Here is a 26533-nt window from a genome sequence, read left to right as displayed (position 1 = left end):
TATTTCTTTAGGCAAATACATGCACTTTTCCTCGAGTATTAAATATGTTTAATTCTACCAGGACTAGTGGCTAATGCTGCAGAAAATGGCCATACACAATGTTACTTTCTTATCGTTAAGTCCACACACAGAGGCCCCTGAGAGGGAGAGAGGGTGGGACGTCTGCCATCACTGAGGTTGCATGACTATTACTACCTTTCTTTGGTATCTGATTTTCACACGGTTCAAGAATAAATATTTAAATACATTTGATACATCACCCAGCTCCCACATTTTAAATCTGAGAGGTAGAGATCTAGAGTGGAGATGGCAACTGCTGGTAAGCTATTTAGATTTAGCTGCAGTTTAACTGAGTTACGAGCTGCTGAGAGGCTGAGGCTACTCTTTGAGCCAATACACAGTCTTATTTTCTTAATGTAAAACACATGCACAAGGACAATGATAGGCCCCACTGTAAACAGAGAAAATATCAGATTTACAGGAGGCAGCTTATCATTTGCAGACATCAGGGAGGTGCTATTAAAATGCAAGGGACTCAGGGAACTTCCAGGAGGAGTGAGATGTCTGGATTAGCTGTTTGTGGGGCAGAGAGCATGAGATAGTGTTCCTCAGGTACAAAAATTACTGGGTTGAAAGACAGATGTTCAGAGTGTGTTTTTGCTCACCAGTGGAAGTTCATCTTTTATGTGTTGCAAAACCTCTCGTTGCCTCAGTGTCACTTTGTCTTGTCTTCTGCTCTGTGCCAACTCCAGCTTAGGTGCGAAGCAGAAAGCAGAAAACGGGAGAAGGATTTAATTGAAGAGCATGCAAAGAAGAGTTACAGGGGAAAAAAAGAGGAGAAATGAGGCATGAGGGGAAAAGATGAAGAGTGGAGTTGAGTTGGTGACAACAGCAAAAATTATACCGTCAAGTACATAAATATTCTCAAGGACTGGTGGTGAAGAGAATGTGTGTGTACCAGAGAGGCTTCTTACCCCACGGATAGAGGTGACAGAATCTTGAATATGTTTCCTGTTGATATCATTCAGCTCCCTATGAAGAGACCGAAAGTTTGTATTAGAAAGCAACAAAACACTAAAGGTGGGGAAATCAAATCATCTCAGCTTCTGCTCTGAAATAATAAAGGTTTATTACGATTCAGCCTTGTCTTTGTCACGGCTCTTGGCTTCACTGATGCTGTTTTGGCGCTTCCTGTCCAGGATCTTCTGGAGCTCTTTCTTCTCCCTGCAGGAGAGAAAGGGGAATGTTGATAAAACAAAGAAACATTATTGTGAAAAGGGACGAAAGCTAGATTGTTGGTCCCACCTTTTTTAAATGTGGCCATGCAAGGTGAAACAACTGCACTTACTTCTCACACAGCTCCTTCAGCTTCTTCAGCTGAGTTGATTGGCATTCATGGGCAGTCTCCTTTAACTTCTCAAAGGCCTAAAAAAAACACCCCAGCAGACAATGAGCTGTCAGTGAATCACTGTGCAAGTGTGTTGAACCGCTACAAAGTATCTCACAGGTCAATTATTGGTGAACTCTGTGAGCGGGTGTGTGTATATATTGAAGAATTCATAGGAGAAAACAAGTGTTCAGAGTGTGTCACCTAGAATATGCATAAGCATCCACAGAGGGGTATGACCGTTGACAGTTCTCATATGGTACACAGGTGTGTGTGTGTGTGTTACCTCTTGCAGGTGTGCTTTTTGCTTCTCTCGCTCCAGTAAGTGAAGCTCTTGCCGATATTTCAACAGTTCCTGCATCTGCCATTCCCTCAGCTGGACATTCTGCTTCTCAATCTCCTGGTTCAGTGCGGTCAGCTCACGCTGCACCCCCTCCTGGGGCTCACTGAACAAACACACAAATAGAGAGAGAGAGAGAGAGAGAGAGAGAGAGAGAGAGAGAGAGAGAGAGAGAGAGAGAGAGAGAGAGAGAGAGAGAGAGAGAGAGAGAGAGAGAGAGAGAGAGAGAGAGAGAGAGAGAGAGAGAGAGATAATGAGCTCAGGTGCAGTCACCTGCAGCAGCTCTGTCATATGCTTTTTCTTCTACTTCGACTCATGTCTTCACTGGCTCTAACTACACCATTCACAAACACACCCACTGCCATTTATCACCATTATATGCAGATTTTATGCAGATATTAAATGTTTTCCTTTTCCCCTCTGTCTTTTCATTCATCTCTCCTTATATGCATCCATCCTTACTTTTTCTTGATGCTACGTTTGAGATGTTTCTCCATCTGACTGCGTCTCCTCTGGGTGTCAGATTGAACCTGGCTATTCCGATTCTTTTGCTCCTTACTCAGATTCCATATCTGCACATACACAAGTGCAAAAAACAATTTGTTTTGCAGCAAAAAAGCAAAGGGAAGTAATATTTCTGTGCCTACTGCCAGCAAAGACGAGTGTGCAGAACTGCAGAACTGATACAACTGTATGTATGTATACATCTGTGTGTGTACCTTCTTGAGGTGTTTCTTACGCAGCTCTTTGATTTCTTTCTTCTGTTTCTTTATAAGTTTCACATAACTATTCTGCTGCTTCAGCTCCTCTATAGTGTGGACCTGGACCTCTGAAAGACAGAAAGAGATGGACAACATTAATCCTGCTGACAACTAGCCAGTTCCAGTTTGTCCAACTAAAAAAAAAATTTTAATTAGCAAAGAACTAATGTGAGCTGATGCATGTAAGGGGATGACCTTACCTCCCAGAACAGTGGCTATGAGGTCCTCCTTCAGATTTTGTACTACACACACACGTGCACGCACACACAGTAAGAGGGAAGCAGACAGACAGTATGTGTGAAACAAATAATGGAAAAATGAACCAGACACAAACAGCAGAAAACTCAGTGTGTGGACAGCATTAATGTAAACATATAAACTGATCAGCCACAACATTAATACCATCTGCTGGTTTTAATGCTGCAGTGTACAAGGATCAGTTCCACACCTGCCCACCACAACATGAAAACTACCTTGTGATCTTAATTTTGTCAAGACCTCGGTTTAAATTTATGTGAAAAGGACATTTGTTGGTTTTGAAAAATAGAATAAAATGTCATGTGATATTAGTTAGACATGAGCGACAGCCTGAAACACACAACGAAAATTAGCCTTCATACTGCTAACCCAAGCTAGGTGTATTGTGTTCTGTCATTGGTAGTGTTCCAACGCATTTCATCTGTAATCTTACATTAGTGTAACTTTGTTTTATATATTCTTGACATCCTTAGTATCCTTAATTATATCGCCAAGATGAGCCGGCTACACTAAATAGCCAACTCGAAAGGATAATAATAAACAATAATAATAATGTACCAGCAGTGTTTCTTTTAATTTAACATGTCAGGTTAAGTCTAGATCAGAGACTTGTACAGTACACACATGCAGACATAAAGAAATTTGCATCTGTGTATGTATTGTTTGTGTGTGTCTCTACCAGGTGTAGGTAATTTGATGATGTTGTCGGGGGCTTCCTCCAGTGTGCAGGGAGGCTGTGTGTTAAAAGGCGAGGGAAGGCGACCACCCGGAATGACTTCATTGTCTTTCTTGGTCTCTCGCTCTTTGGGCTGGCTGGGGATAGGCTGGACAGAAGCAAGAGACACACAGTGAACTACCTGAATACAGTCAAAATATAAAAATATTAGGCGCTGCGTTGAGTTGGGTCTCCCACACACACACACACACACTTTTTTTCCTTTTTAGTTTGTTATCATTTAACACACACACCCATCTCACCTCACTGCTGTCCTCAATAAGAACGGCCAACTGTGTCGCTCTTTTGTCCAGCTGACTGATGTGCTTGATGGGGTTGGTCAGAGCCTCTGCGTACTCTGAGAATTCAAGCAATACAAGCATAACCAAAAAACACTAAACAAAGAGTACCATAATGCCACTGATTTACACATGTTCATAGATATATTCTGTACATATACATGCAAAGTGAAAGTGAACTGCAGTTCATGCATTATAGCCACAAATTGAACCTTGCAAACTGTCGAACACGTTCCACTGTGGTGACCCCACAAGGTCTTTGTCAAACAATTAAGTTAAATTTAGAGTTAGTACTGTCTGGCTAAAGAGTCACAAGGGGCTGTTATTAGTATTGTGTTCTTACCCTGGTGTTCATTAGGGATGTAGTCCTGAGCCTCAGTGTAAACCAGCAGGGATGGTAGGAAGAGGGGTTGGTTTAGCTCATTCTTCAAGTTGATGTAGTGGTAGCCTAGAAGAAAGGATGGAAGAAAAAAGTAGCAAACAAGTAAATGATTATTTGCTTTGCCGCAAAGATAAATTTGTGTGTAAATTATTGGAGGGTCCCACTGAGTGCAGACATGCAGCAAATCACAAGTAGGATTCATCCATCTGTGTGTGTCTGTGTGTGTATACTAACCAGGTCTAATGGCTGACACAGGAAGGATCCGGTGTCCAATAAATTTGCTGTTTTCTTCAAACACAGCTATCCTCAGAGAGGCCAGTGTAGGGAGGATGATCTAGAGAAAGAAGCATGTTAATGGCAGAGAGGAGTTTCCATCTGTCTTCATATTGCAGGATGAACACATAAGAGAAGATGATGAGTTACCTTATTGAAGACAAACGGTTCATCATCCCACACAGGGTCCAGTGAATTCCCATTGGACGTTTTGGTTCTGTACTTCCTCTTTGTATCAGCTGGAATGCCAAATATGTCCACTTCCACATACACGCCTACCTTCTTATCTGACAGGAACTGCCCCGAGACTACCTGATGGATGTGACATTGTTGTGGTTCATCACAACCGCTCTCAAAAAGTGTCATATTTACTCACAATGACAAACATCGAGCTCGTCCTTACCCTAATTTTGACAGTGTTAGCAACAATCCCATCTACTATGTTTTCTGAAAAAGGATCAAAGTGTTTGTCCGACCTTCTCATGAACTCAGGTTTCAGGAGGTAGCCGCTGCAGCCATTGTACTCAAACACCCCCATGTTCAGCTGCATGGGGAGGTCTGAAGGGAGGGTGAAAGTAAGTAAGATATAAGAGGATGAGGGAATAAAGGATTTAGAGAAATAGAGGAAACTTGGACTCCTAAATGATTTATAAGGCATGGGCGGCTCCTATAGTATCCACAGCATACTTAAAAAGCCAAACTTTTAAGTATACTTTAAAACCATGTTTGGTAAAGTCAATATTCATGTTACATGAGCATGAGAAAGTGAAAATATAAATGAGCAGTGTATAAAAATACAGTCTAACTCAAAATATGTTGACAGACATTATAGTACTATGTGTACTGAAGGACTAACCTTTGTGCTAATCTAGTTGCTCTTTGAGACTCCAATTAATGGGACTTACCAAGAGTCTGAAAGTTAAGCGCCACCATCTGGCAGCCGACGTTCCAAAAGAGCTGCGGCATGTAATTGGAGCTGTCCACCCTCGTGCCTTTAGGGTAGATTCGGCTCAGCTGGTTCTTATTGTACCTGGACGAGTGCTGTTAAGGATTAATGAGATCATATACATATACAGTATGGTGACGGATCAGTGCTCAGACTATTCTTCCCATGTTTGTAAGTTCTAGTGAACATGAGGAAAAAGACTTTTTGCTCCTTTTTTTTTCAGCTATGAAGACTATTTCTTAGTCACGAGTGTGCATCATAATGAAGGCTCCAAGCACTGAGCAGGCATGTGAAAAAAAACCTAAATTATGCACATAGACATGAATTGGGTTCCTTAGAAGTAGCTCATGTTTTTAAGAAATGACAAGCCTCCAAGGATACTCAACAAACTCAATAGGGGAACTCTTCAGGGTGTCCATGCCTTTGGTTTCCACAAAAGACGACATCTCAAAGAACTTCCTCCTCTCTTGCAAAAATAATAAATGAAGAAAATGACAAAAAAAGCAAGCAATAGTCAATAAGGTACAGTGATGAAATGTGCTGGTCCATCCTCAAATACAACTTTTCTATTTTGTACACAGAGAAATCTTCCTGTCTTAGTCTCTCTCTCTTTGTCTCACGCACATACGGACACTTACTGGTGGCCACCTCGAAGCTCTTGAATTTGACAGGTTCGATGTAGTTAACGAGAGTTGACATCTCCTCTGTGGCGTTCACCTCAATGCTGGCTGTACCCTACAGGAGGCAAATACCACCGATCAGTCAGCCCATCAGTTAAACACGCCTTCAGCAGAGTTCCTGCTGGTTCTTACCTCATCGGTGTTCGGCTTTTTCTGCTCCAATGCCGGCTCATCCTCCTCATCCTCCTCACTTTCTCCCTCACCTCCTGGTAGGATATTAAAAAACAACTTGTTATATATTTTACAATATTTTTTTTGCAAATCACCTATTCCATTTTCCTTCAACCCACCAAGGGACTTGCGAGGCTCTGATTCTTTGACCATCCTCTCAGCCAGCTTCTCTTCCACATTGGACAGGAGTTGGCTTCCCTCGTTGTCTGTCAAAGGACACTCTACAGTAGAAACAGCACAACATCATTGGCTCTTGTCTTTCCACATCAGTGTGCAATGGCTACTTTTAGCTTGGTTGTAGCTTCCAAGACTAAACAGGTTTTCATTTCTCCAAACAGAAGCGTATTCCACCAGTTACTACAGCCGCAGTGGAAGAAATCAGCAAAAACAGCTGCTGTACCATGTCATGCAATTAAAGCCTGTAGATAGTCCACTACATGAGATGAAGGTAGGGTTTAATGCAGTTCTCTCAAAAACATATTTCTGCATAAAAGGTGTATGTGTGTAGTGTACCATTGTTGGGTGATGACTGCTCCCCTTGCTCCTTGCGTCGTATGCTGCCGCTGCTCGAGGGCCGGTGGTGTTGGTGCTTCTTCTTGTTTTTAACAAGAATCTTCCCCATCATCTCCTGAGGTGAGGGGAGCGGCTGACCTGGGACCAGCTAAAATCACATAAGAGACACAAGACAAAGCTCAAGAGTTGGGGATGGGGACAAGAAATGTGATCTTTCACCAAGGTCTAGACAAGGCTACACCACCAACCACAACATATCCAGATGCAATGCTGAAATGCCAACAACAGTATTGTTCCCAATACTGTGGGAACTACATACTACATACTCACTCCAAATCAAGAACAACTTCTCTGTCAGAAAAATGTGAATGATTGTTTAGTTTAGTTTAATCGCCATCACAGCCTGGCCCGAGATTCAGATTTAGGTCAACACTGCAGTTTAAGCTGTTATCTATTACCTAGATCAAACACCACAGTTCACACGGTCTTACTATAAACCACACAGAGGAAATATTGCAAATATTGCTATCACATGATATCATCAGCAGATTTAGCAACTTACAGAACTGAGCAAATAAGGTTTTAGCAAATAAAACGTATTTGTCAGAAGTGGCCACTACCCACGTGGCACTAAAGCAATGCTGTAGATTGTTCTTACTTTTGTACATTAAGAAATGTACAGAATATTCTTAGTACTTTTACATAAATAAAAATGTTTGAAGTGGTAGTTGTTATAATGGACAATTTTTTTAGGCCAGTACTTGTACTTTTACTTGAGTATTAAATTTGTGTACTTCTACCAACCCTGTGGGGCTGTGTAGCTGCACACTGTTCAGAGTGACCATGCTGACCCTTGTCCTCTATGAAGTGAAAGCAGTGTTAATGTTGATCATCGTTTTTGAATAGTTGGACCGACATGTTGCTTAGTTTCCCCATACAAACCAGCCGGCCTCGCACATACAATATCTTGTACATCAACAATAATCTCTAATTATGTAACTTTTGTATCGAAACTCTAAAAGTTCAAATGTGAATAATCAGGACACCAGGGCTGGACATTAACAACAGCCAACCAGGCAAAAGCAGGTGGATTTCATCAGTAGCATGTATGTAACAGCCACTAGCCACTTTAAAGGGTTGAATTTTATATCTTTTTATATTTAATATATAAAAGGTCTTTGCAGTAGGACACTACAAAACTACAACTCCCATGAGAACTACCTAATGTCTGCTCATGATTCGATCATGACGCTTTGCATTTCTCAGAAATGTATAAAGTTATTTTTATGTATTTTATAAACTTCTATTGATTAGACATAAACAAAACAAAGAAGCTAAGAAGCTATTCTTTGTCTAGACTGCATGTTTTTATAAAAAAGGGGTTTTGTACACAACCTTATTAGAGCTACATATTTAATAATGACCTTTATTACATTATCAAATATACTTATACTTATTTCATGTATATACTTCTATTTATTTCTTATAAAAAAAGCTGTAAATCTAGTTCAAGTACATTTTAGCCAACTATAGCAGCTGGTCAACAACCAACAAAAAAACTGTGGCCCATGAAAATACTAAGTGGCTAGTAACTTTGGAAAACCACTAGCCACGGTGAGCAGGGCACATACAGTACAGTACAGGGTGTGCTGTTACATATTAAGATGTAACATTAACATGTTCCACCTTCACTAGTAGTACTCACATTATTTTATATCTGTGATCTGCAGATAAGCTGTTTGATCATATTTGATGATTAGCCCAGTAACTGTTGCATAAAACGATATTAGTGATTTGATAAATTTGTGAGAAAAGGTGAGGAAAAAAGTCATTAAACAGCATTATAGAGTATCAAAAAGGATATATTAACAAAGTTTATCTGTCAGATCTGACTGGAGAGAAGTCTTACCGGATACTTCTCCAGTGGATCAATGAGCAGGGCATCTCCAAAGATGGTCCTGCAGTACTCTGCCATCTTGGCCTGCTGCTTGGCTCTGACAGGACACAGACAGAGATTGGTTTAAGTTTTGATTTGCAAATACATCAGACTAAAAACTGTCAGTCAGTAAACTGTAAAAAACAAACAACAACATAATTGATCCAAAATACAAAATCCGAGTCTATTTGAATGGAAACACACTCATACATATTGATGCAACTTACGAGTCAACGTGGTTTTCAAAGGACAGGATTACAGGGTATGGAGAGACTTTAAATGCACTCTCTGCTATTGCCTCAATCACCTCCTGCAGTTGAGGGAAAAATATGGAATGGGGGGAGGAGGTCAATGAATAAAGTCTCTTTGGCAAAGATCTAAAAGAGTGAATTAACAGCAAAGTAACACATGAACATTTGACTCCCACCTTAAAGGAGATCTCAGTGGTCATGGTGAACCCATGGGTGATGTAGGGCTCCTCATCTGGTGGTCGGCCCTTCCAGCAGTCGAGCTCTATACAGCGACATCCTGTCAGCAGCACCTGCCTGTACATCTCCACTGATGATAGACCAGTCAGCTGACCCACTAAAAACAGAGGCATGAAAGTGAGAAGGAAATGGGTTCAGATCCAAAAGATCAACCACAAAACTAGATGCTTAATGTGAAGCATTTAAATAAATGAATGTGATTAGATGTGAGGGGCTAATTCTAAAAGTAGATGAAAGAAACCGTACTAAAGATATTAGTCAATTTCAAAACATTACTTTTCTTCTGCCTTATCCATTCTTTTGTAGAACGACTTATGCGTTTAAGGAACCGTCATTGCTCCACGATCCACTTAGTCCACACATGGATACATTAATGACTTCCTAAAGAATTGTACAACTCAGAATTCAAAGCTCCATCAAGGGTGATGAGTTTCCCTGGACCAGAGGCAGTTGAGCAGGCCCAAACATGACACTGTCACCATACTTCACAGGCACTATAAGGTTCTTATGCTGGAATGCAAATTTAAACCCCCAGCAATGCACTTCCTAATGAAGCAAATAGTTTTACATTGGTTCATCCATCCAAAGAACATCAGAACATAGTCTTCTTGCTACTCCAAGTTATGTCATCTGCAGGCATTTTTCAGCTAGAAGTATAGAGATATTTTGACATAGGGAATTCAAAGGGAAGTTTATTGGTATTTATATGCATGTACTACCTAAACTAGAACCAAAAGCAAGTTCAAAATCAGTTAAGGCGTACTTTAAGTTTCCTATTACCTTGGGGTTTTTTGTGACCTCCTAGACTTTTACACGTCCAGCTCTTGGTGTAATCATTGCTGGTTGATCACATTGGCAGGGTATCAGTGGTGCTGAATTTCCTTCATTTGTTCACGATTTGCCTCAAAGTCCAAATTCTTTCAAAATTATTTTATAACCTTTTCCAGCCTGGTAAGCATCAACAACTTGCCTTCTAAGGTCTTGAGAGATCTTTTTTGTTCCAGCAGTGACACACTTCTAGTCATGATCCGACTTTGATGGTAAAAACCAGGATCAAAAATGTGATTATGTTTTACAAAAAAAAAATTCTAAAGTGCTGATAGACTTTCAGGTGCCACTGTATGTGTGTTGAGGAGAGTGATTTTACCTGTGAGGTATGTGTTGTGTGAGGAGTTGATAAAGTAGTGAGACAGTGGTTGGTTCATATCATCGATGATATCTAGCCTCTCTGGAGGCACAATGCTGTTTTCCTCTCCTTCCAGGTACCGACTAAAAGCCTGCAAACTGATCTGGTCTGAAGAAGAGACAGACAGAGTTGGTACAGCATTATGAAAGACTAAGTTGTTACACCATAACAGTACAAAGCTCCTGCTTTCAGGATGGATAAAAACAGATTTAGAGGGCAGCTCCATTTCAGGTCTGAACACTGTGGGCTGAAAAGTGGATCATCTTACAGGTTTTGGCTTAACAGTGTCCTCGCAGAGCTGCCTAATGTAGCCAGGGATCTGTTTGTTCCCAGGGTTCTGACATTTTATCCACAGATGACCACGGCAAACATGTGGAGGGACATTTAATAAAATCACTAACCATATTATTAATATTTTACAACACAACTGACATGTTTTTTGAATTCAAAGAAAGTCTCCCGAGTGTCCTGTTTGATTACACACAAGGAGCTGCTTAGTACTGTACTTGTTGCAATTGTTGCAAAATGAAACATTTAAATGAAATGAAATGTAAATAGAAAAAAATCAAGACTTGAAGCAAAAAACACCCAGGGTCACCAACCTCTCTCCAGCTGGCTGGTGTTTTTCTCATATTTCTCCATGATCTGTCGGATCTGCTCTTTCTTTAGTGGTGGGTACAAGACCTCGTTCAGTCGGGAATCTCTCTGCCTGCGGTTGATGAAGTCCATTAACTGGTCCAAAGAGATGAACGGCTTCCTCTTGGAGCCACTGAAGCAAAGAGAGTTAAAGTGTGTGTGATATCATGTGGATATTTACAGTAGATTGAAGTGTTATTCTGGCTAAAGGGAAAAATCACAGTACAAACTTGTGAGACTACTATCAATATACAGTATCTGTCACATACCTTTCTTCAAAGATGCTTTGTATCTCAGGCCGCAGACAAAGGCTGTCGAGAAACTTCTGAAAGGCCTCCCAGGTGAAATCATCCTGCTTCATTCCCTCAGACTGCAGAGAAAGAAAGAAAACATGGAGGTGTGTGTGAAAACAACATTAAAGAAAACAGAGGAAGGCAGAAACGTGACTAAACTGAGAACACAATAGAAGACATTAAACTCCTGCTTTGTTGCTTAATTTTTATGACAGACAAATGAGACTAGAGGCTCATTTCCTCTTCGTGAATTTGTTAAACTTGCATATTTAGTTTCTGTTTGGAGCTGTAAATAGGTCAACACAGTGACAGAGAGGCCTGGTGCTTTCAGAGACACTTTGATCCCATTAACATTCAGCATCTCAGCAGCCATCTGCTTGCAGCTACACACTGACACTGACTCACTGCTGTGTTGTCTTTTAAACAAAAGACATACTTATACTCAACTATTAAGTATTGTTACTATGGGCTGAAGATGAATGCGCTTTTGAAGGCACCAAATAATATTAATAGCTGCTCAGTCATGTGCCTTCTTCTACGTAGCCAGCAGGAGGCACCAAAGAACAATAATACAAGGAAAAATGCTGACTGTGCACAGTGCACAATCTGGTCTCTTGTTTAAAAGAAATGTCTTGTGACTTTAAACTGATTTTTAAGAAAGATTGTCGTCACTGATCAAGACACAAGAAACCTTGTTTCACCTAGTAAACCTCAAGCCTGTAGCACCTTCAATGCAGACACAAGAATAAGCAAGATTTTCACAATAGTCATTTTTTTAAAAGCACATGATTACAATTGTCATTAGACTAAAAGGTTTAAAAGAATAGTTGGAGTGTTGATCCTTAGTGTTTTAACATATAGTAATTTGTCCTTACTGGGAAGTATGAAGTGTTTTCCATCTGATAAATACGTTTTTCTCCTCATAGCTCCAAAGACAAAAACAAAAACACCACTGGTAATGTCTTCATGCCTCAAATGTCTCAGGTGAGGCTTGTTCATGCTAGCTGCCATGATGGAAGTAACTAAAAAGGCCAAAACTCTTAAATTGTTTTAACAGATATCATCATTTTGCATTACTTTTACCAGCTTTGTTGTCTCTGCTTAATTTAATGTTTCTGCTTACTAACTACTGCAGATACAATCTCAATCCCAAGGCACTAAAGTAGTAGTGCTCAATCAATTGTGTTTAGTCAATCAGAAGCTTAGAGGATAAAATTTTAGATGAGGGTGGAGTGTAAAAAGAAAGTCAACTGGCATCTTCCTGCTCTGAGTTTGACATTTTGTAAAATACTAATTTCTTTCATGTGTAATGTAAATCTGAATCTACAGTGAGGAGACAGATTACGTTAGCACAAAAAATGGAAACAGCGGGGAAAACTGTTCTGTTTGACTGACGATAACATATTTCACTAATCAAAGCCTCTGAAGGGCACAAGTATCAAAACTCAAAAACGTGTGCTCCTATTAGTGCCTACTTTAAACAATTAAAAATTTGAATTCTCATATTTTAAGGATACACTGCTGTAGATCTACTACATAACACCCCAGGGCGAGAGACTTTGTTCAAACTTTATAAACCTGTTTTATTGTATGAGCCCTCACACACACACACACACACACACACACACACACACACACACACACACACACGTCTTACGTTGATAATAAATGGATCCCTACCCTGTAATTCATGAGCCCACACTGCTCCAGAGCAGTCTCAACCCTCTTTTTATCTGAAAACATCTTGAGAATACTGAAAAACAAGAGTTAAAAATCATTAATCACTCCAGATTTCTTGGTGATCAAACAGGGTTTAACACCAGCAGTGTACAGAGATTAACTGGAGATAAACTATGGACACAAAACGAGAGAGAAAGTGGAAGAAACAATGAGAACAGGAAAAGAAAGAAGAAGTGGAGGTCACCAAAAATTCAGTTTAAACAGTGGCTGATGTGCGGGTTTCTCACTTCTTCACTGGAATCTTCCCATCCTGATTCACCTGCAGCTTTAATTTAGTGTACCTGAAACACCCGACGAGTCGGGGAGAAAACACAGGCTTTTAAAATGATCATCTTGAATCTACGGCTGTCTGATGTCAAGCCAAGACACAAACATATACAAACAGATACAGCATCTTACGCTTTGCGGAGGAAAGTGTTTCGTGATGCATTCTGAGAGAGTATGTTTGTGGCCAGTGTGAACAGCTCATCTGTCCAAAGCTGGAAGCACACACACAAAGACAAGAATGAGAAGATCAAACAGGATTGTTTAACTATTGTTTGTCTGATGTCAAAACTAAGTGAAACAGTGTCTATATACAACACACACACACACACACACACAGGAAATCTGGCTTTACCACTCGTAAACACACACATGCCTCTATGTCAACATTGTTAAGTGAGTAATCTGCATATGGGCTGAAGAAAGAAACCTGAGGGGAATAAGGAAGGGCATAAAGAAGGAAGTGAAGAAACTGATAAATAAAAACTGATTTCAGGTTGTGGTGTGCATAGTTACCTTAGCTGCATCTTCCTGCATAGCCTGGAAGTTGAGGAAAGAAATGTTGACCAGGTCGTTGCCATGGACGATGGATACCAGCTTCCCTTCAACGTAGTCACCTTTATTGAAGCCCAACAACTCCCGCAGCTTTGGGTCCTGACAAACAAAACACTGACCTCAACACTGGTTTGATACAAACTCTACATCCAATCTTTGTACATCTCTCCGTCTCCTGAGAGTCGTAAATGTGATGAATGTGATGTAATGCTCTTATCCAATTAACCAAATGACTCTTTCTTCCTTTTCAGGCTGCTCTGTCTCTCTTTCTACCATCAACTCTTTGAATTCTCCCCTTCACTCCCTCTGTGGTACGTCTCTTTCACTGCATTTAAATCGATGAACATGTATGACTGATGACATACTGCCTTAACAGTATACATAACAAGCAGCAAACTAGTTTGAAGGATGAGCTCACCCAAACTACAGAAAAACACAACAAATGAACAGTAACCTGATGTCCACTTACTAATGATATTACACAGATCTCACTATTAATTTTTTTTGGAAATTTGTTTGAACCAAAGAGAAAATCCTCATATAACTGTCACAACACTGTGCTCTGTAGATTTTCCAGAGTGACAGGACCTTTGCATCTGAAATAAAAACCTGCATTTATCCTTTTTTTTTTAAGTTAAAACTGATATGGAGAGAATCCAGATGTTGTAGAGCAACTTTAGAATTCATTGTAGGTCTTTTTTCTTCACTCTCCTTTTAGCTGTGGTGCCTAGCAACTCCTGGGGGAAACATCTTGGCCTTTAACTGCTAAATGATTCACTATGTTTTACCAATGTCTGTCTGCTCTTTGGTGCTGGGTCAGAAGCATACAGTTTACCAGAGCTTCTCCTTTCCCCTGAAAAATGGCTGCCTGCTAAATCCGGGAGAATGGAGAATTAGTGAGTCAGGTGATAACTGTCTCTGTGTGTCCTACTATGAGCAATGCCTTTCACATGATTGTTTATTTTTTGTTGTTGTTAGTATAAAATAGTGTTTTTAGAAGCTAGAATTTTTCTTATGATGTTAAGTTGGGATGGAAGCAGGAAAATCATTTTAAAAACAAACCAAACCTAAGCCATCTGCATAGTGTAGCTACATAGCCACAATTAACCCCAAAATGCACTTTAACAAAGTACAGCTGAAGGTCATGTAGTTACTACTCAATCATTTATCATACACATTTTGTTTTATGTGCTTTAAAAATTAAAGTAATAATATAAACATTGTTTTAACCAAAGTGATTACCAGGTCTGGATTATGTCTATATACTCTCCATACAATTCAACAGTTTTCCGCCAATATCCAGGTTTACATTAGAGGCTCTGTCGGCCTGTTCTTCTTTCTTACACAATGACTTCCTCGCCAACAGTCACCAGTTATATCACTTCCTGTCTGACAGTCCATCTGTCAGCTAACTCATTAGCACTCTGTCACCTTTTCACCATCAGCTGGGAGGTTAAACACACACACGAACATGTTTTGGCGACAGTCACACTTGAGCAATACATTGCTGGTCAGAGGACAAGAGGCGATAGTCTCTCTCTCTCTCTCTCTCTCTCTCTCTCTCTCTCTCTCTCTCTCTCTCTCTCTCTCTCTCTCTCTCTCTCTCTCTCTCTCTCTCTCTCTCTCTCTCTCTCTCTCTCTCTCTCTCTCTCTCTCTCTCTCTCTCTCTCTCTCTCTCTCTCTCTCTCTCTCTCTCTCTCTCTCTCTCTCTCTCTCCCAACCTTTGGTTGTTTGGCGTATTTTCCTGTTCTTGTATCCCTAATGGTGTTGATGTCCAGAATCTCCACATCCTAAAAAACAGAAGAGTGTCAGATGATTTGTTTTAGTAACGAATATATTAATATATTATCAGATATCAGACTGCTACATTTGGTATAAACTTACATTTGGTATATACTGATGATCCCCTGATGTTTACTGCCATATCATTATATGGAAATACAATACAAAACTAAAGGCATTCCCATCATGCGTAACTGTAATGTCACGCCCTAAATAATATGTGAGCATATGTACTAACATGCTTAACTGAGATGGTGAACAAGTTAAACTACTATACTATTCCTGCTACGATTCACAAGGTAAGATAGCATTTTACCTCAAAGCAAACATGCCTAAGTCATATCTCACAAAGCTGCTAACTTGGCTGTAAACTCCTAGTCCTAATCATGTTCAATCACAGCCCACATAGACTGCAAACATCTTAAAATGGCACAAAACAAGAGAACAGTTTGCAGGTACACAACTCAAAGCACCACACTGTGCACAAGTACGTGCAGTGCCACAGGGCCTCTAGCGTGACTGGACGCTTGGCCTTGATCTTTGTGTATAAGGTTCAGAATCAGTTGGTGATTTTGCATAATTTATAAAACATTTACAGAAAAATAAACAGGATATGCACATTAGATGGTAACAGAGGCACAGATGGGTATACACCACAGTAGTCCATTCTTATAGGTTATGCATTATGGTCTGCTGAAAATACGGACTGAAAAATGTCTGCTTTTGAAGCAAAGAGAAAAGAACACTCACTTGAATTAAATCTTGTGGAGGAATTAATTCGTCAGGCCAAAAGCCTTTCTCTTCCTTACATTAACTCTATTTTATTTATCTTTTATAAGACTCCCTTGCTTTTCTAGGCTTTCACTGTGAATTTGTGAGTGAGACAGTAGCAAAACAGAGACATTCAGAGAAGGCTTTTACACATACATACACACACACAAACACACACAAGCAAAAGACTTACACTGTGTAACAGCAAGTCAGGACAAATAGCTCCCTCAACCAGGAGGACAGCGTTGTGTGGCAGTAAAGATGGGAAGAGATGAAATTGGCAGGGTGCAGAGCAGGAGGAGAGTGTGGTCATAAACCCGGCCATAAACATAGAGGAGGACGCCCTGTAAATATTTGTTTAGCCATCCACTCATTCTCTAAGCTACTTTTCTTCATCCATCATTTCATTCAATCTTCCTTTCCTTCTCATCGTTCTGCATATCTCTGTATGTCTTTAAGAACACAGATTAAATTTTTTTTCTTAACAACACGTTTTAATAATGTACAAAATGTTTGTCTCCACTCATGTTATTCTTTGTTTGAGCCAGATGTTTGTGAAATGTCTCAGGCTCTACATGTAGCTACTTTCCAAAAACAATAACAAAGACAAACTCATAAAATCGCTTTCCTTTGGCTGAAGTACTGAAACGTATGTCTTCCTCGTTCTCTCTTTAGTTATTTCTCTCTAGCTGAGATTTCATCATCCCGGAGGCTATGTGCCCCACTGAGATGGGCCGCAGCTAGTTAAGGTTAAAAGTGTTGAACCAACTGGAATAAACTGTGTCAGACTTTGTCCTCTGATTGGCCTGTGGAGAATAACTTATTTCCTGGGGGAATGAAGCACTTCTGGGTCTGTAGGACACACACATGCATGCACACACACGTCCACTCCCACAGGCTGTGGTTTCATTCTGCCATTTCCATGGTGACTCCTGGGAGACCACAGTAATGAGACTACAACTTTGTCTGCCGCCTAAGTGTGTGTGTGTGTGTGTGTGTGTGTGTGTGTGTGTGTGTGTGTGTGTGTGTGTGTGTGTGTGTGTGTGTGTGTGTGTGTGTGTGTGTGTGTGTGTGTGTCTTTGGCAGTCTTTTACTGACTGGCAATATAAAACGCACAGCGACGCAGATCATGCACACAGACATGGGTTAAACATGCAGGTCCTGACTTGTGAAACATCCTGACGTGTTGAGCAAGACCGAGGGCGTGCGCGTGTGCGTTGGTAGGTGTGTGCATGCATATGTGGAAATAATACTGCATCTAATGCTTTCAGCATGCAGTAGATGAACAAGACGCAGAAGCGTGAACAGTTCTCCACCAGACAATCCTTACTGTAGTACAAATGTGTCAGCATGCGCTGAGAAAAATGTGAAGTCAAATGTGTGTGTTTTGGCACACAGTTGCGAAACTGAGCACTCGACATGGAGCGTGTGTCCGTGTGAAGGTCGGTCATTTCCACACGCACATTCCTAACATATTCTGGCCTTCTGCTCGGTTAGCATGTGTGTATTTGTGTGTTTCAGTGTGTAATATTTAGCTAGTCGTGGCAGCTGTAGTGTTCCATTCATCTCTCAGAGTTAAGCCCAAACACAGCTCACTGCATTTATCACTGAAGCCTCAGCTGCGGGATCATTAATGCTCCAAATGAGTCTGAGTGAGAGTTTTCCAAGAGTCATGTTGGGATAAAGTGCAATAATTCACTGTAATTTACAGTTTTGTTGAACTAAAGAGCTTTCTCTCTGCTGGTCTCTTGTACTTCTGCCTCAGTTACACATTTCCTACATTTCCCACAATGCACTCCCATGCACTCCATCAAGAGACTGTAGTGACTTGTTACCCTCGGCTTTGGATTACAGGGGAATAAATACATTAAAATGGCACTCTTTGCTCAAAATCAAAATCAATGAGATTAAGGAGGTTTTCAATTATTAAATTATTTCAATCAACCACAGCAGCACGGATCTGATCCACTTCAGCTAAATTGTGGGATCTCATATAGTCTGAAATAAACATGATCTACTGTATTCACAGTGTTAGTGTAGCCAATTTGCAAACTAGACTAAGGATTCTGGGAAATAGACATTGTGGTTGGACTGTTTTCTCAGTTGCTCTTTTCAACTTTAAGTGTAAAAATGAGCATCTACGATTTCATGACAGCTCCATAACTCCATCCAGCTTTTCGCATTGTAAATAAATACAAAAAATACCAAATCAGAACATTGTGTGGCATTTGAGTTTGAAACTGTGCCAAATAGGAGCACTGCTGACAGAGCACTGAATAAAGCGAGTATCTGATGAACCCACTTAATTTTCTGTCTTATCATCAGTAACGGAAGCCTCTTTACATCATATTAGCATTTAAACCATAAATACACCTGCATTAGGTACTTACGTGCCACAATGCTCCATTTCTAAAAGGATTCTCTAAGTATTCACGGGTCTTCCAGGGTTTTAGAAAAACAAAAAACACATTCGTTCACATTCACATTTGTTCAGTGTGGCGTTCACATGTTAGGCATAATAAACCATCAGCTTTCATCTTGTTCCTTCAGGGGTCAGCACAGCGGAATGGATTCTGCGCATTCATTTGGCATGAGTTTATATTTTTTCTTTTAATTTTTTTTTTTATTTAATTTTTTTTGGGTTTTTTTTTTGTTGTTTTTTTTTTTTTTTTTTACACCGGATGCCCTTCCTGCCCCCACACTTCCATTTTATCCGGCCCATTTTATCCGGGCCCAGCCCAGGGGAGATTCCAACCCGCAGCCTTCTGCATGCCAACCCAATGCTCTACCATCGATCCAACAGGACCCTACATGTTAGGCATAATAAGATACTTCAAAACCCTAAACATAAATTATATAAAGATGTGTTTTGGGCAGTTATGAAAGTGGAAATTATCTTTTCATTGTCAACAATTGTCAATAAGCACATTTTTCCATTATTACTGCTTAATAAAATCAAAAATTTACATAACGCCATCTCCTAAATTTCATTTCTGACATCACATACTTAAACGATCTGAACTTGCATGTATTGGAGTTCAGATCCAACAATAGTTATTAGGTTAAAAGTTATTTTTAGGCTGTAAACACAAGTGCAGTGAATGTATTGTGTTTTGATTAGGCTCTCATTTGCTCCTCCTTTCCTTCCTTTATTTCTTTAATTGGCTTTTCCCACTTCCCCTCCTGCCTTCTAACCTACCACTCTCCTCAAGTCATTTTCTCAACATTCGTTGTGCTTAAGGGCAACTAAACAATCAAGACAGCGCCACTCCTTTCCTGTGACACACCCCCGAGTGTGTTTCAAAGATCACCACAGCTAAATATGTCCCAAATGACCAATGACAGTTCAAATGGCACATGATGACGGCACATAGGAAACTGATCCTGGAGAACACACACTAACACTTGGTGACAGCATGCGACTCCACCCTCGACCACTTGGCCACGACCCAACTGGCTAATCAGTGCAAAGGAGAAAAGAATTTAAGGGACACAGAAATATCCTAGAACTAAGAGAGCTTCAAATTGTTTTATGACTACAATAGGAGAGTTGGCAAGGTGTTTAGAGAAAGCACTTAATACCGCTGTGAAGCATGAGACAGCTCCATAACTCGTCACCTCGTAATATTTTCTCTGTATATATGAGCTGGATATCATGTACCCTTTCTGTCCCCATCTCCTCTATTGTCTTTTGTCTGTTCTCCAATCTCAGTTGTTTCATATTTCTGTGGCCTGGTGAGGCTAAAAACACATTCGCTCAATTTTAAGGCATGAAAGGCTTACAAAATTAACTGAAGAGATTTATAATCTGTGAAATCTCAGAATCGACATGGTGAAACATGATGGAAAAGTAGGGGAAAAAAATGTAAACATTAAAGAGGCATAAATTCTCTCCAAATGCATCAAAAAGGAAAAAAAAAAGTCATTTAAGTAAAGAAAAGAAAAAAACACTAATAAAACGAGCACGCACATAAACAGAACCGTCATACCAAATGTCTCAAAGCGCAAATAAATACTAACTGCACGGGCCAAACACACAAAACAAAAATAGTTACAGGAATCATAAATCTTTCACAAAATGCAAACACACATAGATCAGTGGGGGTGAGGTTGCAACACAACCCTACATTTGCAGCTGCCCACAGCCCTCTCACACAAACTAGCAGAAAGAAAGGAAGATAGAAACTTAGATGTAAATGTATGTAAAGGAATAGTTCATCATTTTTGTAAATTGCACTTGGTACTGGAAAGAGCAACTGCTAACTGCCTGGCCCAGTAATACCTAAAGTCACTGCCTCAGCCAAGAAACACAAAATGGCCTAATTAGTGAGCTCTGGTGTATTCAGACAGAACAAGTGAATTTTAAGCACAGTGCAACTGCGTAAAAAGTCAATGGAAAAACACACGTGGGCACAAGTGGGTTTATTGTGAACTGAGGCACATGCAAACAGAAAACTGCGTTTATCATGGGAATTTATAAATCTAGTGTTGCTTCATAAAGACATAAAGATGTGAGGAAAAAGGAGAGACAATTGAGAAAAATCAAAGAAGAGGTAAATGCTGAGTTCAGTTGGGAGCAAAGTCAATGCACTGGGCATTAAAGTTTGCTTTGTTGTCTGTCAATAGACTAAAATGTGTAATTTAGCTTTAGCTTTTAGCCCTGGTAAAACAAATCTGTCTGCTAGGAAAACATAATTTCTTTCCTTGCCGGCTCTAGATTCAGCCTATGTTTTACCAAGCTTCTCATGTAGAGGACTTAGGTTTGACCAAAAAGCTGTGTCTCTGCAGCCAACAGAATTTAACGTACACCCACACCGAGACACACTATGGAGGAAGCTTCTGCCTGAACAATGGAATCGATACCATAAAGTCTCACTTCATCATACAGAGAAGAACTGAATTCCTACGCGCTGTGTGTGTGTGTGTGTGTGTGTGTGTGTGTGTGTGTGTGTGTGTGTGTGTGTGTGTGTGTGTGTGTGTGTGTGTGTGTGTGTGTGTGTGTGTGTGTGTGTGTGTGTGTGTGTGTAAATGAAGAGTGCTCTGCCACCAACAGATAATGTCAACAGTAAGGCGAAATAAAAGAAACCAAGAGAGAGAACAAGAAGAGAGGAAGCTGTCACATTATCGTCTGACACACTTAACTTCCCCTGCGAGCCATTCACTGGGTGTGTGTACGTGCATGTGTGTGTTTGTGTGTGTGTGTGTGTGTGTGTGCGCGCTATGTAAACCCCTTGTTCCAAGTTAATTCCTCATGGATGTTTGACTTCAGCCAAGGAGATAATCTCAATCAGATCTGTACTATACTTGCCAACAATAGTTCTTCAAACAATTCTGATGGTTCATTGGTGTACGTACACATACACATACACACACACACACACACACACACACACACACACACACACACATACACACAAACACACACACACACAAACACACACCAAACTACAAGAAGCTGCTGTTACTACATTAAAACACACATTTCGGATTTTGGATACACTTAAGAGCTACAGCATATTCACGTATAAGAAAAGGTACACACACACACACACACACACACACACACATTAGTTCAGTTGTTTATGATTTAAATGTGACAAATAAGAACAACATGAGCCTTTAAATATAGTGTTTAAGCAAATGATAAATCAGTAAATGTGTAAGGCCATTAGAGAAGGTAAAAAAAAATACAAATGTTTGCTTGCTTCAGCTTGTAAAGTGTGAGCATCTGCTGCTTTTCTCTGTTTTCTGTCATTATACACGATGTTTAGATTAGTTAGAGAAAACAAGCAAAATTAAAATATCTGTCGACAGTGTATCCACTAATAATAATAATAACTGCACACCAAATAGGAAGCTACAGCTGGCCAGCTATCTTAGAATATGGGAAAACAGCTATCGTGGCTCAGTCTGTAGCTAACAAAAAGTCATGGCACCAATAAGTCTCACCAAATGACAGTTATACACCATTTCAAACAGATTAAACAAACAAGATACTGTAAGACACGTTAATTATTGAGCTTCACTTGTGTAGTTAGGGAAACTCATTCTACGGCACGGAGCATGGCTGACTGTTTCCACCCCATTTCCATTTGCACACAGATATGAGAGAGGTTTCAAATTTCTCATTTAAGTCTTGTCCAGAAAGCAAATATACGTCCCAAACTGCGGAACTACTACTTTAACAAAGCTGAGTAAATCAAAAAATGTATGTAAACATTAATCATCACTGAAAATTAGGTAGCAACCACTGTTGAGGCCTACACTGGACATAAAAAAAAGTCATAACTCCATTTACACATGTGGTGATTGCGGCGAGACACAGCATATTAAACAAATGTTTTTAAAATGTTGAGGGGCAAATGTTTTAAAGTCTAGGTGCTATTGACATGACTTTTGCACCTTTAGAAGAGGAAGCGAGGACAGAAGGAGAGAGCGGATTTCTGGCAAAAGAAGAAATGTGGAGGAGGAAAGAGGGGGCAACGAAATTCCCCAGAACCCTCATCGTCTGAGTAACTTCCTGCCCACTTTCCCACGCCAAGAGAGAGAATGAAAGATTAGAAGTGTTGTTGCAAGAAATTAAGCAGCAATAACTCAAGAGTCAAGAATTCACATCAGAAAAAGTACTGATGAGAAGATGATCATGATGATGGGAGAAGAGACAGAAAGAAGTAAGAGTGAGAAAGAGAAGGAGAAAACACGGATGCAGCGAGGTGGAAGAGCAAGAAAAGATGGAGAACAGAGAGGGAGGAAATGTCTCCCTTTAGTTTATATTTAAGGAACAACTTTTGTCTCGTCTCTCTGACGGCTAACAGCTGCACCAAGACAGAGAGACACGGGGAAGGAAAACAGGGGAGAGAAAGACAAATTGAAAGTGGATTAGCAGTGTAGAAACAGGGCAACGGCCAACAGCAAAAGTGCAAAAGGAAGGATAGTCAAAGTAGAACAGGGGGATAGGGAGGATTAGCTGCAGTGCCAGGTGCAATTCAACTCATTCTGCTGTGGAAGGTGAGGCTGCGCTCCGCCAGGATCAGCTCAAACACTGCCATTTGTTTACAGGAAACTACATTATAAGTGACAAATCATCTGTGCTGGCAAGGACAGTGTGGAGAATTATTACAGAAATGTCCTTTAATAGGGAAACGAATTGCCATGAATAATATCTTGCCTGATTAGCTTAGTTTGGCTGTGCATTAGAAACCACACTTTACATGGTATTGTGCTTTAAAACCACATGAATCATCAAACCAACACGTTTTTATGTACCGTGATGATCCTCTTTTAGCCAGATGTTTGGTTTCTGATAAAAGCGCATTAAGATGGAAATGTGATTGAAAGGAACAACAACAACAACAAAAAAACCTGTGAAAATCCCAAAATCAGTGTAAAGATGCTGAGAGAACACTATAACCTCCAAAACAGGCCAAGTTACTAGAAAATTAAAGTGAAGTGAAAGTGAAATTCACTTTCATTACAGGTCTAGTCTGTGTGGGGTGCCGTGTGAAGCTTTCTGTAAAAAAGCAAAGGGTATAAACTTTTTTTTTTAACATTATATGTTTAGATCAGTTTTGTATGAGTTTTTTTAATTAATTTATGAGCGGTCAAGTTTAAAAGCTATGGCTACATGAGCTTAAAACAAGCTACCACTTTGCTTTTTTTACAACGCGTGCTTTTTTAACAATAACAGCGTGTTACACTAATACTCAACCTTTCCTGCATGTTGGTGAATCCTGCTCTCATTCCTTCTAAATGTTTTTTATTAATTTCAAACCTCATGTACACTTCTTCATTTATGCCTGCAGAACACCCACAATAACAAATGTAAATTACAGTGGTGCATCTCTGTCAGAATAAGTAAAGTTTTTCCAAGAGTAAATGGGGCTATGTTGATAACATTTTTATATTAAAATGCAATAAACAGATTACAGGGAGAGTAAGGAATGAAATGCAGTGTGAAGAGAAAGAGTAAAGGACAGTGAGTAAGTAAACAGGAAAGAAAAACACTGCACTGGTGCATAGTGGGGTGTGTCTCCGTTGTGACAGTGCCAAGCCAGTGCGTGTGCCCGTGCGCGTGTTTCAGTGGCAGTTGGTTTAAATCGCCACTGACTCAAGCGTTATAGGAAATTCTGAGCTGTGAGTACACATAGACACACGTGTCAGAGGTCCTGTAAGCTAAACCTCTGATCATTACACAAGGATGGGGAGAAGATGATAACTGCAGGACAAAAAGCAAGGAAAGGATGGAGGAAAGGGGGAGAGAAAAGAGGGAGAGAAAAGAGGGAGATGGGGAGAAAAAAAAACATTGTTCAAGAAAAGGTGTCAGGAAAGAGACAGAGACAAATGAATCCGGGGAAAATAAGAGATATTTAATGGCAAACAAAGTGAGGCCTAAAAAGAAGGTAACATAGAACAGATGGACATAAGTGAACTGAAAGAAAATTGATGGAGGTTGGGATATGGAGGATAACCCTGAGGAGGAAAGGGCACGCATTCAGGTGGATATAAAAATGGGAAAGATTTAGAATGAGAGAAACCAGAGAGAAGTAAAAAAAAAAAGGTGACAGGTGAGAGTAAAGAAAAGTCAGAGAAGAATAAAATATTTTTAAAAATGTCAAAAGATGTTCACTGTATGGACATTGCCAATAACATTTACATTTTTTTCCTCTTTTCTTTTCCATTACAAACGTACCTTTCAATAGGAGTTCAAAGTCAGTTTGATGCCAAAAAAACATTAAGATACATGAATGTTTGTGGTTCAGGTCCTAGAGAAGACAAATAGGCTAAAAACACTACATGAGGTTATCTAGGAGGAAATGTTCAAAGCAGATCTTACATACTGAATCAAAGAATAATAAGAACTCTGATATACACTAAAAACTATTCTTTACCCTTTCTGATATCAACTCAAATTGGTTTTTGTGGTAATTACTTGATAGCTACTACTGCTCAGTGATCTATTAAATCCTAGGTGTACTATATTGGGTCAAACGAGAATATATGTTCTCAAAAGTCCTTGTGCTGAGTCCACAGGGGCTGAGCTTTTATTTGCCCATCCCATATAAACATAATATCAGAACTGCATCATGAATCACACCTTCTATCCTCTTTTTATAAATTGAGCTTTGTTACAAAAGTGCTTTGACACTTTTGGGCTGGAGACTTTTGGATGTCCTTGCATGTCTTTGCTGAGATTCTAAAAATGTACTTTATTGAGGGCAATCTAGTGCCATGGACACGCTGAATATAACACAGAATATACAGCACAATGCATCTCAGTTACGTCCAAGGGGAAGAAATCTTCAAACTGACACTATCCATGTTTTTTTTTTTCTCAAAAAACATATATGACATGTAAAGTAATAAGAGCGAAGAAGCATAAATAAAAACTGCACTAGAGATCAAATATTTTGGGTCCCTCTATTCAGAGAAATAGGTTCCATCTAGAATACCCCCGTCATCGGTGTAAAAGCGTATTAACTGTTTCCATTAATAATAGCTGGATATCTGTGTTGCAGTGTCCTCTTTCTTTTCAGCTCCGGTTCAAAATCTCCTGAGGAGCCACAAAGTTGTATTAAAGCTTCACTCTGGGATGGCTGGAATCACTACAGTCATGCTGAAATAGGACTTCTGCAAAGCCGTTATTTGAGTGCAATTATTTTCACCTTACAACAGTTCTGAGAAGCCTAACTGGACCAAAAAAATAAGTTTGAAGTGGAGCAGATGGCATTTCCTGAATTATACCTGCGTCACGGCAGAAACTTTATACTTTGAAAAGTTTAAGACATATGTCAGAGCACAGGCCACGCACACACTCTGACAACCTGGAGAACAATTACAGTAAAACAAAGTACAATTGAAAAACAACAGTATTGACAAATGAAAAATCTATTCATGCACAAAAAAAGACCTTTAAAGAAGCAACATACAGTCTTTTCAAATTTTATTTCAATTTTATATATTACCTACAATCCTTATCACGGTCTCTGACCGTGTTTTTCCACATTTTTCTCACAATATCTTGGTGATCTGGGTGAGGCAGATTTTACCTCATATTTTCATTTCTGCCATTGCCATGACTGACAGCAAGCTGAATTTCTGCTACTGAAATAAGAGTAGAAGCTGCAATTCATTCTTGGCCCCCCAACGAGAAGCTCTCA

At 39.8% G+C, this 26533-nt stretch overlaps 1 protein-coding gene across 4 annotated transcripts in view; it reads right to left on the bottom strand.

Annotated features, from left to right (window-relative positions):
* The window catches only part of plcb3 (phospholipase C, beta 3 (phosphatidylinositol-specific)), a 47370-nt gene that overhangs the window by 3657 nt on the left and 17180 nt on the right, over nt 1-26533 (bottom strand). For 2 of the 4 annotated variants that reach the window (XM_067525451.1, XM_067525452.1), the window contains 31 exons: nt 15545-15613; nt 13785-13922; nt 13404-13483; nt 13232-13285; nt 12945-13017; nt 11241-11341; nt 10938-11104; nt 10297-10443; nt 9089-9246; nt 8889-8971; nt 8635-8719; nt 6726-6873; nt 6332-6433; nt 6174-6247; nt 6000-6096; nt 5743-5827; nt 5321-5445; nt 4819-4973; nt 4566-4727; nt 4377-4476; nt 4104-4208; nt 3725-3819; nt 3426-3570; nt 2689-2730; nt 2447-2556; nt 2190-2299; nt 1674-1833; nt 1349-1425; nt 1135-1224; nt 975-1032; nt 666-752 (listed from right to left, as the gene is read on the bottom strand). In XM_067525451.1, the coding sequence (XP_067381552.1) occupies nt 666-752; nt 975-1032; nt 1135-1224; nt 1349-1425; nt 1674-1833; nt 2190-2299; nt 2447-2556; nt 2689-2730; nt 3426-3570; nt 3725-3819; nt 4104-4208; nt 4377-4476; nt 4566-4727; nt 4819-4973; nt 5321-5445; nt 5743-5827; nt 6000-6096; nt 6174-6247; nt 6332-6433; nt 6726-6873; nt 8635-8719; nt 8889-8971; nt 9089-9246; nt 10297-10443; nt 10938-11104; nt 11241-11341; nt 12945-13017; nt 13232-13285; nt 13404-13483; nt 13785-13922; nt 15545-15613 (3282 nt within the window). The remainder of the gene's footprint in view (nt 1-665; nt 753-974; nt 1033-1134; nt 1225-1348; nt 1426-1673; nt 1834-2189; nt 2300-2446; nt 2557-2688; nt 2731-3425; nt 3571-3724; nt 3820-4103; nt 4209-4376; nt 4477-4565; nt 4728-4818; nt 4974-5320; nt 5446-5742; nt 5828-5999; nt 6097-6173; nt 6248-6331; nt 6434-6725; nt 6874-8634; nt 8720-8888; nt 8972-9088; nt 9247-10296; nt 10444-10937; nt 11105-11240; nt 11342-12944; nt 13018-13231; nt 13286-13403; nt 13484-13784; nt 13923-15544; nt 15614-26533) is intronic. The other 2 variants (XM_067525453.1, XM_067525454.1) reach the window with 1 other exon arrangement.

Source organism: Channa argus, chromosome 12 (genome assembly GCF_033026475.1).
Source record: "Channa argus isolate prfri chromosome 12, Channa argus male v1.0, whole genome shotgun sequence".
Classification (NCBI taxonomy): domain Eukaryota; kingdom Metazoa; phylum Chordata; class Actinopteri; order Anabantiformes; family Channidae; genus Channa; species Channa argus.
The sequence above is the reverse complement of the archived record's forward strand: the minus strand, read 5'-3'. Positions and strand labels throughout refer to the sequence as shown.